The 13,949-nt window shown below is 46.8% G+C and overlaps 1 protein-coding gene across 1 annotated transcript in view; it reads left to right on the top strand.

Moving 5' to 3' along the window:
- Nucleotides 1-13,276, top strand: part of Ankrd33b (ankyrin repeat domain 33B) — a 76,947-nt gene extending 63,671 nt beyond the window's left edge. The window contains exon 4 of the mRNA XM_055619025.1: nt 5,667-13,276. Coding sequence (XP_055475000.1) covers nt 5,667-6,499 — 833 coding nt within the window. The 3' untranslated portion in view covers nt 6,500-13,276. The remainder of the gene's footprint in view (nt 1-5,666) is intronic.
- The last annotated feature ends 673 nt before the right edge of the window (nt 13,277-13,949 follow it).

Genomic DNA, 13,949 nt, shown 5'->3' with positions numbered 1-13,949 from the left:
ATGATGATGATGATGATGATGATGATGATGATGATGATGATGATGATTGTCCACCAGTTCCTCTTAGCCTGTTGACTTATCCTCCCCACTCTGTATGTATGTGTGTATGTCTGTATGTGCTCGTACATTTGTGGAAGCTAGAGGTTGATGTTGGGTGTCCTCTAATTGCTCTCCTGTGGAGCTTTGCTGGATTAGGTTAAAGTCTGCTGTCTCAGGATATCCATTTGCTTGTGCTCAGTCTATAATAGTAGATTCCCTTTTCTCATCCAGGTTCTAAAAGTCTCCCCTGATCTGGGTGACTTTTTTCCCCCCAGATTTTGTAAGGAATGTCACACAGCCCTCAGGGCAGATTACAGGCTGGACTCTTTCTTGATAAGAAAACTGGTCCAACAAGCATCTGGGAATGCCTAGAAATACCCCACCCTGCTAAGGATCTTAGTTTTTAGCAGTGACCTTCAGTTGTACTTGGAGATTCCCCCACCTATAGGATAATTAAGTACTGTGTTCTCCTTTTTTTTAAAGTTTTCTTTTTTCTTTTTTAAAAATTAAAAAAAATATTTTAATTATAGTTTTTAAATTTATTTTTAACTATAGTTTATTCACTTTGTATCCCAACTATAGCCCCCTCCCTCATCCCCTCCCAATCCCACTCTTCCTCCACCCCTCTTTTCCTCCCATGCCCTTCCTCCAGTCCACTGATAGGGGAAATCCTTCTCCCCTTCCATCTGACCGTAGTCTATCAGGTCTCATCAGGACTGGCTGCATTGTCTTTCTCTGTGATCTTCCACAGGGTGAGGTGATCAAAGAGCCAGCCACTGAGTTCATGTCAGAGACAGTCTCTGTTCCCCTTACTAGGGAACCCACTTGGAGACTGAACTGCTATGGGCTACATCTGTGCAGGAGTTCTAGGTTATCTTCATGAATCATCCTAGGTTGGAATATCAGTCTCAGAAAACACCCCTAGGTCCAGATTTTTTTATTCTGTTGCTCTCCTTGTGGAGCTCCTGTCCCCTCCAGGTCTTTCTATCTCCCCCTTCTGCCCAAAGTTTGGCTATGAGTCTCAGCATCTGCTTTGATACCCTGCACGGTAGAGTCTTTCAGAGTCCTTCTGTTTGCAGGCAAATGGTGGGATCTAGAAAAGATCATCTAGAGTGAGGTATCCTAGAAGTAGAAACACACACATGGTATATACTCACTTATAAGTGAATAGTAGACTTATAATATAGGATAAACATACAAAAATTTATATACCCAAAGAAGCAAATCAAGGAGGACCCTGGGTAAGATGCTCAATCCTCATTTAGAAAGGCAAATGAGATTGACATCAGAAGAGGGAGAAAACAAGGAACAGGACAGGAGCCTACCACAGAGGGACTCTGTGTTCTCCTTCTAGGACAATGTGACTGCAGGGAAAATGAGGGACTGTACCACTACATGTAAATCAAGTATCACTGACCCTCCTACCCTGTTGAATCAAACACATTCACCCAATAAATCCCTCCTACTGCCCAAAGATTATAAATCCCTCAATTTAAATAAATGTGCTGGGGTACGTACATGCTGGCTGGTTTCGTGCAGCATGATACCATCAACCTTCCACCCTGGCCATCTGAGATTCATCATTTATTTCCCACTGGGCCTTCTCTCACTGGGCCTACCCTCTAACCCACTGGGACTGGGCCTTGCTGGGCCTGGGGCTTACCAGGCCTGTGTCTTGGCTGCAAGCCCACCAGGCATGGGCTTTTGCCTGCACCTGTGCTGTGCTCAGCACAGCAGCTTAATTAAGAGCTCTAACACTTTGGTATCACCAAAGGCTTTGTAACATCCAAGATTCCATTGCCACCTGCGATCTCATTCTAAGAGAACTAAACTGTAACACTCTGTGGAAAACCTTTTCCACACCCCAGTCTGGCACACACAGCCCTTACCCTAAAGTGCTCTAGCTATTCCTGAGAGAAACAGAACCCCATTATCTACCCAGAAGCCGGGTCCCAGGCCACCACTGAAATCCAGGCCCCTGCTGAACTGAGAACACTGTGTTTTTTTGAGACAGGGCTTCTTGCTGACCCTGGAGCTTTCTCACTCAGCTAGAGTGTGTCTGACCAGTGAACTCAGTATCCTCCGGTCTCTGTCTGCCAGAACTGATATTTCAAGTCACTCCACCATGCCCAGTGCCTGCCTTTTTGTATGGGCGGGGAGTCCAAACGTAGGTCCTCATGATCACCTGGCAAACATTTTACCCCGGCGCCATCTTCCCAGCCCCACTGGACACCTCTTGCTTCTGGGGGAATCACCAGGCCTCTGAGCCTGTGATCTGTAGGAGTCAACAGCAGCAGGAGGCAAAACAGCTCACTAGGGGTCACTGACCCAAACTGGTGGCCTGCTTGGATAGACGGGTGGCTGGCTGGGAACAGGGCCGTAGTCCTCAGGTTAGACCAGTGATTCTGAGATGGAGCATGTTGTCTCCTAGGTGATATTTGACATTGCCAAAGAAGAGTTTGGCTCTCACAACAAGTGGCTTACTACTGGCATCTTTCAGAGACCAGGGATGTTCTTAAAATTTCCACAGTACACAGGTTAGCCCCATAAGAAAGGATTCAATAAATAAAAAATGAAGAATTAATAAGAAAGAATAAGAAAAAAATTAATAAAGTGTTGGCCCCAAATTCCAATATTTTCAACACTGAGCAACCCTAGGTTACACCGATCATGATGTATTGGTTAGAGCTGAGTATAACATTGCCTTGAGTGTAGTAGAGCATTTTGTGGCAGCCTGTAGACACAACCGTGAGAGTCCAAGTCATGTCTCCAGTTTTGCTCAGTGGGTGAAATGTGCTGGCTGGGAGCAAGGAGGCTGGTGATCCACAGTAAGGAGATGGACATAGCAGCATTGCTGAAGGTCTGCTACTCTTTGACAGGTATTTGTACAAAGTGTGAGTCATCCTTTAGGATGGTAGAGGACTTGCCTGGCATGTACAGGGTTCGGAGTTCAATCTCCAGTACTGCAGCATGTTCTGCCAGCCACATGTCTTAGATTCTGTGTCTGTAGCTTCATCTGGCTCTGGTAGAACACACACACACACACACCATACCATGAACAGACCTTTTTTGTTGCCTTTTCCTAAACACAGTGTAGCAACGATTGATAGCATTTGCATTGAGTTAGGAATTATGGGTAATCAGGAGATGTTTCAGTGTAGAGCAGTGCTTCTCAACCTTCTTAATGCTGTGGCACTTTAGCACAGTTCCTCATGTTGTGGTGACCCCCAACCATAAAAGTATTTCATTGCTACTTCACAACTATAGTTCTGCTACTGTTATAAATCATTAATATAACTATCTGATATGCAGGATATTTGATATGCGACCCCAAAGGGGTTGTGAACCACTGGTGTATAGGGTAATATGCATAGGTTCTATTCAAATGTACCAGTTTATCTGCGGGACCTGGGCCACCTCATAATTTGGCATCCAATGGAGGTCTTGGGGTCACAAGCTTGTGGAGGCCAGGGGCAGCTGAACTTGACACTCATAATTTAGTTGCTCTTGTCCTTAGCAGCACTTTCTTGAGAAGTGGGTCACTAACTTGGGGCATGGTGACTTGGGATCCAGGGCTACTGTGATAGGATTGGTTTATAGCATTTGTTTTCTGATCATGTTAAAAGGTAGGAGGAAGAGTGCGAAGCTCTGGACATCCACTCCTTTCACTTTTCATTAGCATTTGAAAAATGTCTCTTTCATGCAGTGTTCATTAAGGTTTTAATTCTGCAGTTTGTTCCCTTTTAAAGTGACATGCAATTAATTAAGGTTTAATGTGTCATCTATTTTTGCAGTGGCGTTTTTACTGCCCCCTTTTCATTTTTGCTAGTTTATAAATTGTGTTCTGGCTAATGAGGTTCTCCTGGATTCCAATCCCAAATAATTGCCACATTTCTAAGGCAACTATGCTTTAGTGTGTCATGGGACTAAGGTGGTTAGCAGGTGAGTTTAGGTGAAGCCGCCTTCTGAGCTGGAGGCTGCTGTGAGTCTGTGGGGCAGGGAGTGTCCGAGCCCCATGCTTTTGGTTTGGAACAACTAGTCAGCCACCACGCGTCAGGCATGTGGGTCTGTGTGAGATGTGAATGAAGATGCTACTGCTGGCTGGGCCCCTAGGGAGCTCATAGACTCCATAATTGGCCCAGTTCTCCTGCATGCTTTGCCAGCGGAGTATAAAGGGACTTGAATCCCTGCATAACTTTTAGCTATGTTGGGCTGAGATTGGACCAAGATGAGCTGAACAGCAATTCTACATCCATTTCTGTAGGCAGAAGTTGAAGTGTGTGCAGGTCTCATCTGAGTTGGTATTTAAGTTTGCAATGTGTTTTGGGGAGGGGGACATGGTAGAGGGATTGTCAGGAAGTGACTGGTGTAAGGAAGATTCGGAAGTCTGGAATCCACAGAGAGCGTGCAGGCAAGAGCCTCTGCTTCCAGAAACTGTGCTTGCTCTTAGGGCCCGAAAGTCATTGGATGAGGCTCACCGCATTTGGAAAGCAACTTTTTCGGCTTAGACTCAAACCTTTTCAGGCTTGTATTTAGCTTAGTGTTTGATCAAACCATTGGATACTATGGCATAGCCGAGCAAATACAAAATTAACTGGCATGATTATGTTGAGTATAGAAGATCAAGGCTGGGGTGCCTGGCTCTCCATCAGTGGCTTTGCAGCCTCAGGTGGCTGCCTTAGCCGCTGGGACCTCCCCTCCCGTTATATTATCAGGAGCCTTGCTAAATACATACTTCTCACATGCAGGGGGAGATGTTTGGCCTCCACCCTGAAGTGCCCACTGGCTTGTCGAGGCAGTTGTCCAGTCCACACAAATAGCAGAACATTACCATGTTGACAGAATGAGACCCACCATAGCTATCCACAGAGATGAGATGGCATCAGGCTTTGCCAGTCCCTCTTAGGCCATTCCTCATTGCTAGCACATTCTTCTCTCATTGTTCAGTGATCATGGGGCCCACTAAAAAAATTATTTTTTTAAAAAAATTACATTTATTCACTTATTTGTGTGTGTGTATGTTTGTGTGTGTATGTGTATTTGTGTGTATGGATGATGTGTATATATGTGTGTGTGTGGCACAGTAGCGCATGTACCATGGCGCACACGCAGGAGTTATGATCATGCTTGGGTTCCAGGTACCAAATCCAGGTTGTCATTCCTGGTGATAGGCACCGTCACCCACCAAGCCATCTTCCCAGCTTCACGGAGACTTGCTTCTGTAAAACAAACACTGCCATTTTATTACTGAAGTCGGAGTTTTGTTTGCTCAGTTTTTTTCTTTTTGCTTCTTGAGACAGTGTTGCTGTGTGCAGCCTCAGCTGTCCTAGAACTCACTATTTAGCCCAGCCTAGCTTCACACTTGAGATTCTCTCACTTCTGCCTCTTAAGTGCCCGAGGTTACAGACCTGAAACGCCTTGCCTGGTTTTGTGGCAGGTTTTGTTTTGTTTTAATCTAGGAAAGATGAACTATTGAAGAGACATTTGCAAGGCTATGGGTGGTAGGTTGTGAGCATGGGAACTGTGACTGCACTGGGCCTGTTCCCTGTAAGCACTGTCTGGAATCCTGCCATCACTCGTTGGCCTGTGGAGGAGTACCATGCTTCATGTGTGTTTTTCTTTTTCAGGGGCAGACATTCAAGCAAGGGATCCCCGTCGTGGGATGTCACCGCAGGAGTGGGCTGCATACACAGGCCGAGAGGAGGCCGTTCGTGTCATGCAGAGGCTGATGGAGCGACCCTGTCCTGAGCAGTTTGGGGACAAGTACAAGCTGGAATTGCCGCTTCCCTCGGAGGCGGAGTTGAAGAGGGCAGGTTCCAAAAATTGCTTGCAGAGATTCACTGCGTTCCTTCGGTCCACTCTGACCTCCCGCTCGGGCCAGAGTCTGGAAGATGGAGGTGTTCTTGATCACATGGTCAAGATGACCACAAGCCTCTACAGCCCCGCTGTTGCTGTCATCTGTCAGACGGTGTGCCCAGAGAACCCTCCCTGTGTGGGGAAACGACGCTTGGCGGTGCAGGAAATCCTAGCAGCTAGGGACAACCGGGACTCCCAGGTGCAGGAGAGCAACAAGGTCGAGGATTGTGAGCCGCAGTTCCAGACTTTGGAGACCCCCACAGCCAGCCCCTGGTCTCCCCAGTCGCCTGGGGCTTCGAGGTCCACCCCTGCCCCTGTTACACGGAGGACCAGCCTCCTGCCTTTGCAGTTGCTGCCAAGGAGAAGCGTGCGGCCAGGCGTGGTGATCCCCAGAGTGCGCATCAGCAAGGCCCCTGCGCCCACCTTCCAGCCTGAGCGCGCCACGCCCAAGGGCAGCACGAAGGACAGCACCTACCTGCAGATCCCTAAGTGGCGCTACAAGGAGGCCAAGGAGGAGAAGAGGAAGGCGGAGGAAGCAGAGAGGAAGCGCCAGGCAGAGGCACAGAAAGAAAGGCGGGCGCCACGCTGGAGGAAAAGGACGTGAAAGGGGCATGATGCGCGTGGTACACTTGTGCCTGGTGTGGGGGGCAGCACAGGGAGGCAGCTGAGAGGAGGCGGGTGCTGCAGACAGCACCAGAGAGGGACGCTCCTGACTGCATCCCAGCCGCTGGGCCATTCTCCTTTCCTACATCCACGAAGGGTAGTCCACACTGCTCCCAAGACAGAATTGGAAAAAGTACAGGTGGTTTTGTTTAAAACCAGTTCCCTGAGCAATCCATACACCCACAGGGCAGTTTTACCTAGAAGTCATCCTTAGAGAACCCCAAGTAAGAATTAAAAAACCCAATTTATCAAAGGTCATTTTCACATAATTTTGTATTTTGTTATTTATGAAGAATTGCAGCATTTTACAAGTGACAGGCTCCTTGTAATTAAGTCAGTTTTAATACTTGTGTTTGGAGACCCTTTGTTTAAAATGCTGTCTTTAGCAATAAAAACTTGTAGTGACTGTGTGATTTACACAGAAACTCATGGGATTCTCCCCCTTTGCCATTTGGTTCTGGCCTCTGCCTTCTCGTGTCCTATGGACACACCTACCTGCACACTAGCTTTTCCTATTAACTTGAGTGATGCCCAATGGCTGTTTGTATTTGAGAAAGGCAAATCACTTCTATTCAAAGTGATCAAGCAAGACAAAGTCTTACTTCTTTCCTTCATTTTTAAAACTCTTGTTTCTGCCACCACCACCTCCACCACCATCATCAACCATATCATTGAAACTGATTATGGCACATTGCAGAAATATGTATGTCGCCAGGACCAAAGTCATTTTAAAAAGGGGCTTAGATAGACCATAGTCCAGGTGATTTGAGGAAACCGGTTATTTTATTTTTTTTTAAATTTTATTTTTCTTTTTAGTTACATTTTGTTAACTCTGTGTCCCAGCTGTATCCCGCTCCCTCATTCCCTCCCCAACCCCACACTCCCTCCCTGGTCTCCTCCCTGCCCCTTTCCAAGTCCACTGATAGGGGAGGACCTCCTCCCCTTTCATCTGACCCTGTTTTATCAGGTATCTTCAGGGCTGGCTGCAAAGTCCTCCTCTGTGGCCTAACAGACTGCTCCTCCCCTGGGGGGGGGGGGGTCAAACAGCCTGCCCTTGAGATCCTGTTAGAAATAGTCCGTGTTCCCCTTACTTTGGAAAACTACTTGGTTACTGAGCTACCACGGGCCACATCCGAGCAGAAGTTCTAGGTTATATCCATAGATGGCCCTTGGTTGAGTGAAACCGGTTATTTAATGGAGGCAGATTTAACAAATGAGCAGTAGAAACTAAGTCATATGTGCTTGCAAACAGCAAACGTGGATATCCTTAAAGTTGCCCAAGATGCAGAGGGTAGGAAAGTCAGAATACTGCTCACTTCTGAGAGGTGGGCAGGTGATCTTCAGAGCTGGTGGGAACACTGCATACCAGACAGAGTAGTTTAGGGAAGGTTTTCCTGTGGCTGCATTCTGATGGTGGCCTACCTTCAACTCCAGAGAGTCCCTTGTGTGTGTAGACAGTTCCCCTTTGATGAGTGGCCCCCATGCTTGGCTCATCCCCACGCCAACTTGATAGAACTACTATGTGGGGACTTTGGTAAGGCAGAGATGGGATTTACTCTCTTATCTCCAAAGCACTGAGAAATCCCAGCTGGGTCTTAGAGTATCTGTCGCACATGCACTTTACTTGGATATTCAATGTGAATACTTGGAAGCTATAGATTCAGAATATTAGATTGATTGGGAAGCCCATTGCTGAGGTCTGTCTCACACTGGTGGTGGTGGTAGTTCACTTGCCTGAGCTTATTCCTTCCTAGTTGGTACCATTGGGCATTAGGTAACAGATCTCTTACCAGCTTTCCCCCAAACTCCATAAAACAGGACCTCAGGCTATTCCCTGGTAGATTTGACACTGGCATCACTGTTCCGTGTTTAAAAATCAAATTTTAATAAGTTTCTCTGTAACCCTAGACAAATACCAAGATGAATGCTTTAGTCTAGACTCTGCTCTAGAACTACTGATATTAGCTGGCTGGATTCACTCTTGAGACCTAGGGCTTTGGTTTGGCTACATCTCCTTGGAGGCTGTGAGGACTGCAATCAACCTCAGTTATCTTTTGGGGTCATCTTTACTGGCTTTCCTGGCATTGTGGATCTTCCTGCCATATGTATGTAATTTGCAGCACTGCCTAGCTAGTCACAAGCCCCACCACTCCTAGTCAAGGCACTTCCGCAAGGCTTCCAGTCCACATCCCTCATGCTGGTTGTCCATAGGTATAACATAATCAGTTTTAATCCATTTCCCTGTTGCAGAGGGGAGCTGTGTGCCACTGCTGTGGCAAGCACCAAGGGTACCACTGCCTTAGTATTGGACTGAGGCTTCTCAGCAGGGCCTGTGGGAAGCCCTCATTTCATTTTCAAGGGCTCTTCCTGGACACCCAACTTGAACTCCCATAAAAGGCTCCATTTCTGTAAGTTGGCATCAGTGCACTGCCAGATCACACGTCCTGTTTACACTGTGTTAAGGTCACATTAGAAGTGGCACATAACCCTGCCAAGGCCGGGTTCCTGCCGCTGACCTATTAGAGATGTATAGTTTTGTTCCCTGCTAAGCATGGGCGCTGTGGCAAGGGGCTAGTGGCTTCCTTTGTTTCCTGAGTGTTTGGAAGTGGGATTCTTTCCCTAAGTATGCTAGCCCTCTCCAGGCACCAGGATAATGTTGTTCCTGGCTTCCAAACTGGCAAGGCTGGCTGGCTTCAGGGAATTATTACTACTATTTTTTCAACTTGGATGTGAGTTGGCATCTCTCCCCATTCTGTGGAACTGCCTTTATCTGATGGGCCTTGTATGTTGAGAAGGTAACCGCCAGATGTCCAGAAGTTTGGGGAAATTCCCCTCCTCCTACTTCCTGGTGAGCTTTAATTTGCTTCCTAGGAGGAGATATATTAAGCTGTGAGACTCAGGGATCCCAGTGAAGAGAAGGCCGGGCCATACTGTGCTGTAGAGCCTTTTTGGTGTCTCTCCTGAAGTGCAGTCCTAGCTTGTCCAGTGGGAGGCCTGCTCTTCAGCATAGTAGATGAGCCTTCAGGAATTTCCCCAGTCAAGGACAACATTGCCAAGCCTCTTTCCTCATTCAAAGGAAAGGAAGCAGGGGTGATGTCCAGAGTGCCATATGGGAGGAGCCTGTGAACAGCACCCACTTACCAATGCTTGTCTGGACCTTCAGGGTCACCTGGTGTGAGAGTGGGTAGGGGGAAGTGAAGGTGCAGGCACAGAAGTTCACTCCTGTCAAAAGGAAGGAAACCCCCATCCATTCAAAGCTACTGGCATTCTTGTGAAGGAGGCGCCTCATTCTTAGGCCATGTCACTAGTTTTATCTCCTTCTAGTTGAGGGGTTTCCTAGAGATGTCATCAGTCCCTGAGGTCTAGAATCAACCCTATGGTCCCCAACATCCAGCAGCATTGCTTAGGAATGATTTTTGTTTGTTGAACAATTACCTACTCACAAGAGGAGAGGGGGTGAGGCTGACAGATAGCCCCTTTCTTGCCTGTGTCCAGCAAGTATCTCTGTGCCTGCTGTGACACCCATCCCCAGGCATTCTCTTTGCATCACCTTTTTTTCCACTTGCTTCCTTCCCCAGTTGATTAAACTCCTTGCTCATCCTTGCACCAGATGCCTTGAGGTCTAAAATGGTAGAAAAACAAGGCTCTTGAGAAGTCGCTGGTGGTCCCAATGCATTATCAGACTGAGACCTCTAAACTCCGGGAGTGGATGGAAGGCAGGTGTGTGGCTTCCGGACATGAGCTCTGCCTTCTGCTTTTTGGAAGGAAGGCCTGGTCCGCTCTCCTGTCCTGGGAGAGCAGAGGAGCAGGCTCAGGGTTCTGCTTGCACTGTGTTTATTAACTGTAAATAGTGAATTCCAAGCTGACAGGTGTCCTCTCAGGGATTTATACATAAATAGAGTTAGGGGAAAAGCTGAAGTGTATTTGAAATCTTTTTGATGTTTGTGTCGATTAGGATTAAACTGGACAGAAGAAATATTTCTAAGATAGTGTCACTGCTGCTCTCTAAGTGAGTTCTGGGGACTTGTCTCTCCGTTGAGATTTATGGGGACTGCGGGGGTGGGAACAGCTCTGGACACGAAGCCACTCAGTTGCTTCTGGGTGTAACCGTTGTGTTAATGGCAACAGCAGAGGTGACTGAACCCCAGATGACCATCCGTAGCTCTCCTCAGAGCTGTTTGCTCTGGTCCTTTGGTCCTTTCTCCTTGGTTTCAAGAATAAAATGTCTGCAGTCATTCTGCAGGAACCTACAGGCTCATCAGGGAGGGTCAGGGAAAGCTATGCGCAAGGGGCATGGCAGCCTTGGGCAGTGTACTGGGCTAAAGGAAGACAGCAGGTGGCAGGAGGGACTTGGTAACTTTGTTTCAGCTTCTACCAAGCTCCTGGCCACACTGGATACCTCAGAATGAAGTCATAGTGGCAAGGCATTTTCCTCTCAGCTTTGGAGGCTCGTCCTGCATTTCAGGATAGAGAGGATTCATGATCTTGGCTAGAGAATGGGTTTATAGACTCAGGAGGGTGTGCCAAGCAGTCTCTGCCCATTCCTTCCAGGCTGGCAGCTGGGAGCAGGTCTTTGGAGTAGAGATACTTTATAGGAGAGATAGAGGCTTGTGGGGAGGGGCCCGGCTTCAGTCCTGAAATGATGGAAAGCTTGCCACCCCCAGGAGTCTGGAAGCGTCAACAGTTACTCCCCATGCTGCTCAGAGGGACAGTGTCTTACCGTAAACTCCCTCCTCCTATGTTGTAAGGAGCCTTTTCTCTTCTACTGTTTTCCAGCAGGCTCCCCCAAGTCTCCAGTGCCGGGCACTGTCTGGATTCTGGTTTGTGCTGCCAGCCCTTGGCTCCTTCAAGCTGGGCAACAGTATGGAGGGCAACAGCTTCTAGAGAATGAATGAAGGAACCCAGACTGTGATGGATCTTTAAAAACAAAACAAAACAAACAAACAAACAAACAAAAAACAAAAAAAGGTCACATTTATAACAAAAGGTCAGGACCATTAAAGCGAGCATAGTGTTAACCACAAAAAATGAAAAGCAATGTCTTAGTCACTCATTCCCAGTTCTGCACATCTGTGTAACTGGAGTCAGCTAGTCATTTCTTTGCCCCTGAATTCACATGTGTATTCCCTAACATTTTAGATAAGTGGCTGGAAATTCTCCCGGAGGCTTTATTTATTATTACAGAAGCAACAATGCTATCAGGTATGCCACCTGGGTTGGTTCAGCTGGTTTTCAGGTGTTACTTTTGGATGCCAGTGCAACAGATACAGTTGTCATATTCTGCCTGAAGTAAGACTGTGATGAAAGGCGAAGCCCCATTGGCAGCCCTCAGCAGCAGGTTATTAATGGGGACCCACTTAAACGTGCAAACCAAAGGGCCAGGACTCTGTGCTTGTAAATGTTCTGTCTGCAGTGGGTCGCAGTGACCCCCAGGAAATGTCATTGAGACCTGTCCTGTTTTGATGGTGTACATTCAGACAAGTTGAAAGGCCCGAGGGTGTACCTGGAGTCCCCCGACAGTGTGAAGCCTGATATGGCTGGAGTTTTCTCTACCTAGACTGTTGTACTGGAACACAGTGCTGACCCAGGCGGCGAGGAGCAAATAATGTGGCTGTGTCAGATTCAGCTCTAGCTGTGGCATGTGACAATTGAAGGAGGGAGCCAGACCCAAGAAGAGCCTCCTGAGGATGGGGGTAGGCTGGTGGGGCCGGCACAGGGTCGCCCTTGGCATCTTACGCTAAGGGCGCAATGGCAGTCCTCAGTCTGCCTCGGTCTTAGCTCTGCTGACCGGTGCTGGCATTCTCTTGGCTGTGATGTGACCCCTCCTGTTGCTTTAGAGGAAAATGTAGATGGAAGAAAAATGAAGCTGGCCATTGCAGGGAAAGCAGTGGGCTGTGCTGACCTGACCCTTTATGAACTTTGAGGAGTAGTAATCAGGCACCTAACAACACCAGTTAGAAAGGTCTAGGAACTGGTTCAAAATGGTGCAACTCTAAATACACCTCTCGGAGAGTGTGAGGGACACTATATCAGCCTCAGCCATCCTCCCCCTGAACCCCGAAGTGGAATTAGGCTGGTGTTAGAACCCAGAGCTCCGGTCAAGTGACTTGCTTGGTTCAACTGATAGTTCTGGAAATCAATAAGAAGAGAGTCGTGCCCAGCGTTGCCTGGGCATATGAGAATCTTCAGCAGTGGAGGCTGGGCGGGTATGGAATGGAAGCAGGCTTCTGCATGGTCAGTGGTCAGGTCTGCCTCTGGGTTGAGCTCTGTTTTCTGAATGGGAAGCATTTTCCTCTGTCATTTCTATAATTTCCATAAATCAGTTTCCAGATGTTGTAAAGTTGTTGAATTATGAATACTACTGTAAATTCCAGAGTGTTTTATTTTGAGATGAGAGTTTTGCTATAGTTTATATAGGATATTTTCCTACGCAGACCTCAGGGCTATCTTGGGACCACCACTAAGTGTGGCCCTCCCAGCAGCTTCAATTCTGGTTCATAACCTGTAAGTTAAATGTGATATTATTCAGCAGGAAGAATGTGTTCCTCTTTTAACTTCTGACAAATTTTGTTTTAAAGGTCTAGAAAAAAGAGACACTAGAAAAAAAACACAATGGTAAAAGAATTAAAAACTAACTGTAAAATAAACGTTCTCATGGCATAAAATTGTGATATTTGAATTAACTTATGTGCATAAATTATTTAAAAACTATGAAACATATGGTATTTTCCTGTCATTTGTTTTGACTGAAGTCGTTTTATACATTTTATTTCCACGTACTTCCACTTTATCTTTCAAGGGCCTTGAATGTGGTGTTTCTCATGATGGTTCCTCAAATCTACTCATGATCTACCCCTTCCAGGAAGGGGTGCCCCACTTATTTTTACCCAAGTTACATGCCATATGTGTTATCATTCAGGGATTTTTTTCACCAATTGAAATGTCCTTGAGTTTTAAAAATAACTTAGAAACATATTTTTACATTTTTCATTTATGTGTGTACACAGATGTGTGTGTGTGTGTGTGTGTGTGTGTGTGTGTGTGTGTGTCTGTGTGTGTGACATGCTTGCCACTCATTTATGTGGTGGATTAGGGGACAGCTGTGAAATTGGTCCTCTGCTTTCACCATGTAGACGCTGGGGATCAAACACATGCCACGCTTGGCAGCAAGCACCTCACTCCCAGAGCCATCTCGCCAGTCTAAAGGCGTAGTTCATGTAAACCTCCAACTTGTGATCTTTCTGCCTTTGCCTCTTCAGCATATCCTCTTTGCATGCACCGCCAGAACTGGCTTCAGATATTTTTAAAGTATCAGTTTAATGGCCAGGCATCAACAAACACGAGGGTGAACATAAAACTGTACCTTAATCTTAATGAAAATTTATTCATTT

This window comes from Psammomys obesus, unplaced genomic scaffold, assembly GCF_907164565.1.
Source record: "Psammomys obesus unplaced genomic scaffold, mPsaObe1.curated_primary_1811, whole genome shotgun sequence".
NCBI lineage: Eukaryota > Metazoa > Chordata > Mammalia > Rodentia > Muridae > Psammomys > Psammomys obesus.
Note: the sequence above shows the minus strand (reverse complement) of the source record. Positions and strands in the feature narration are given on the sequence as shown.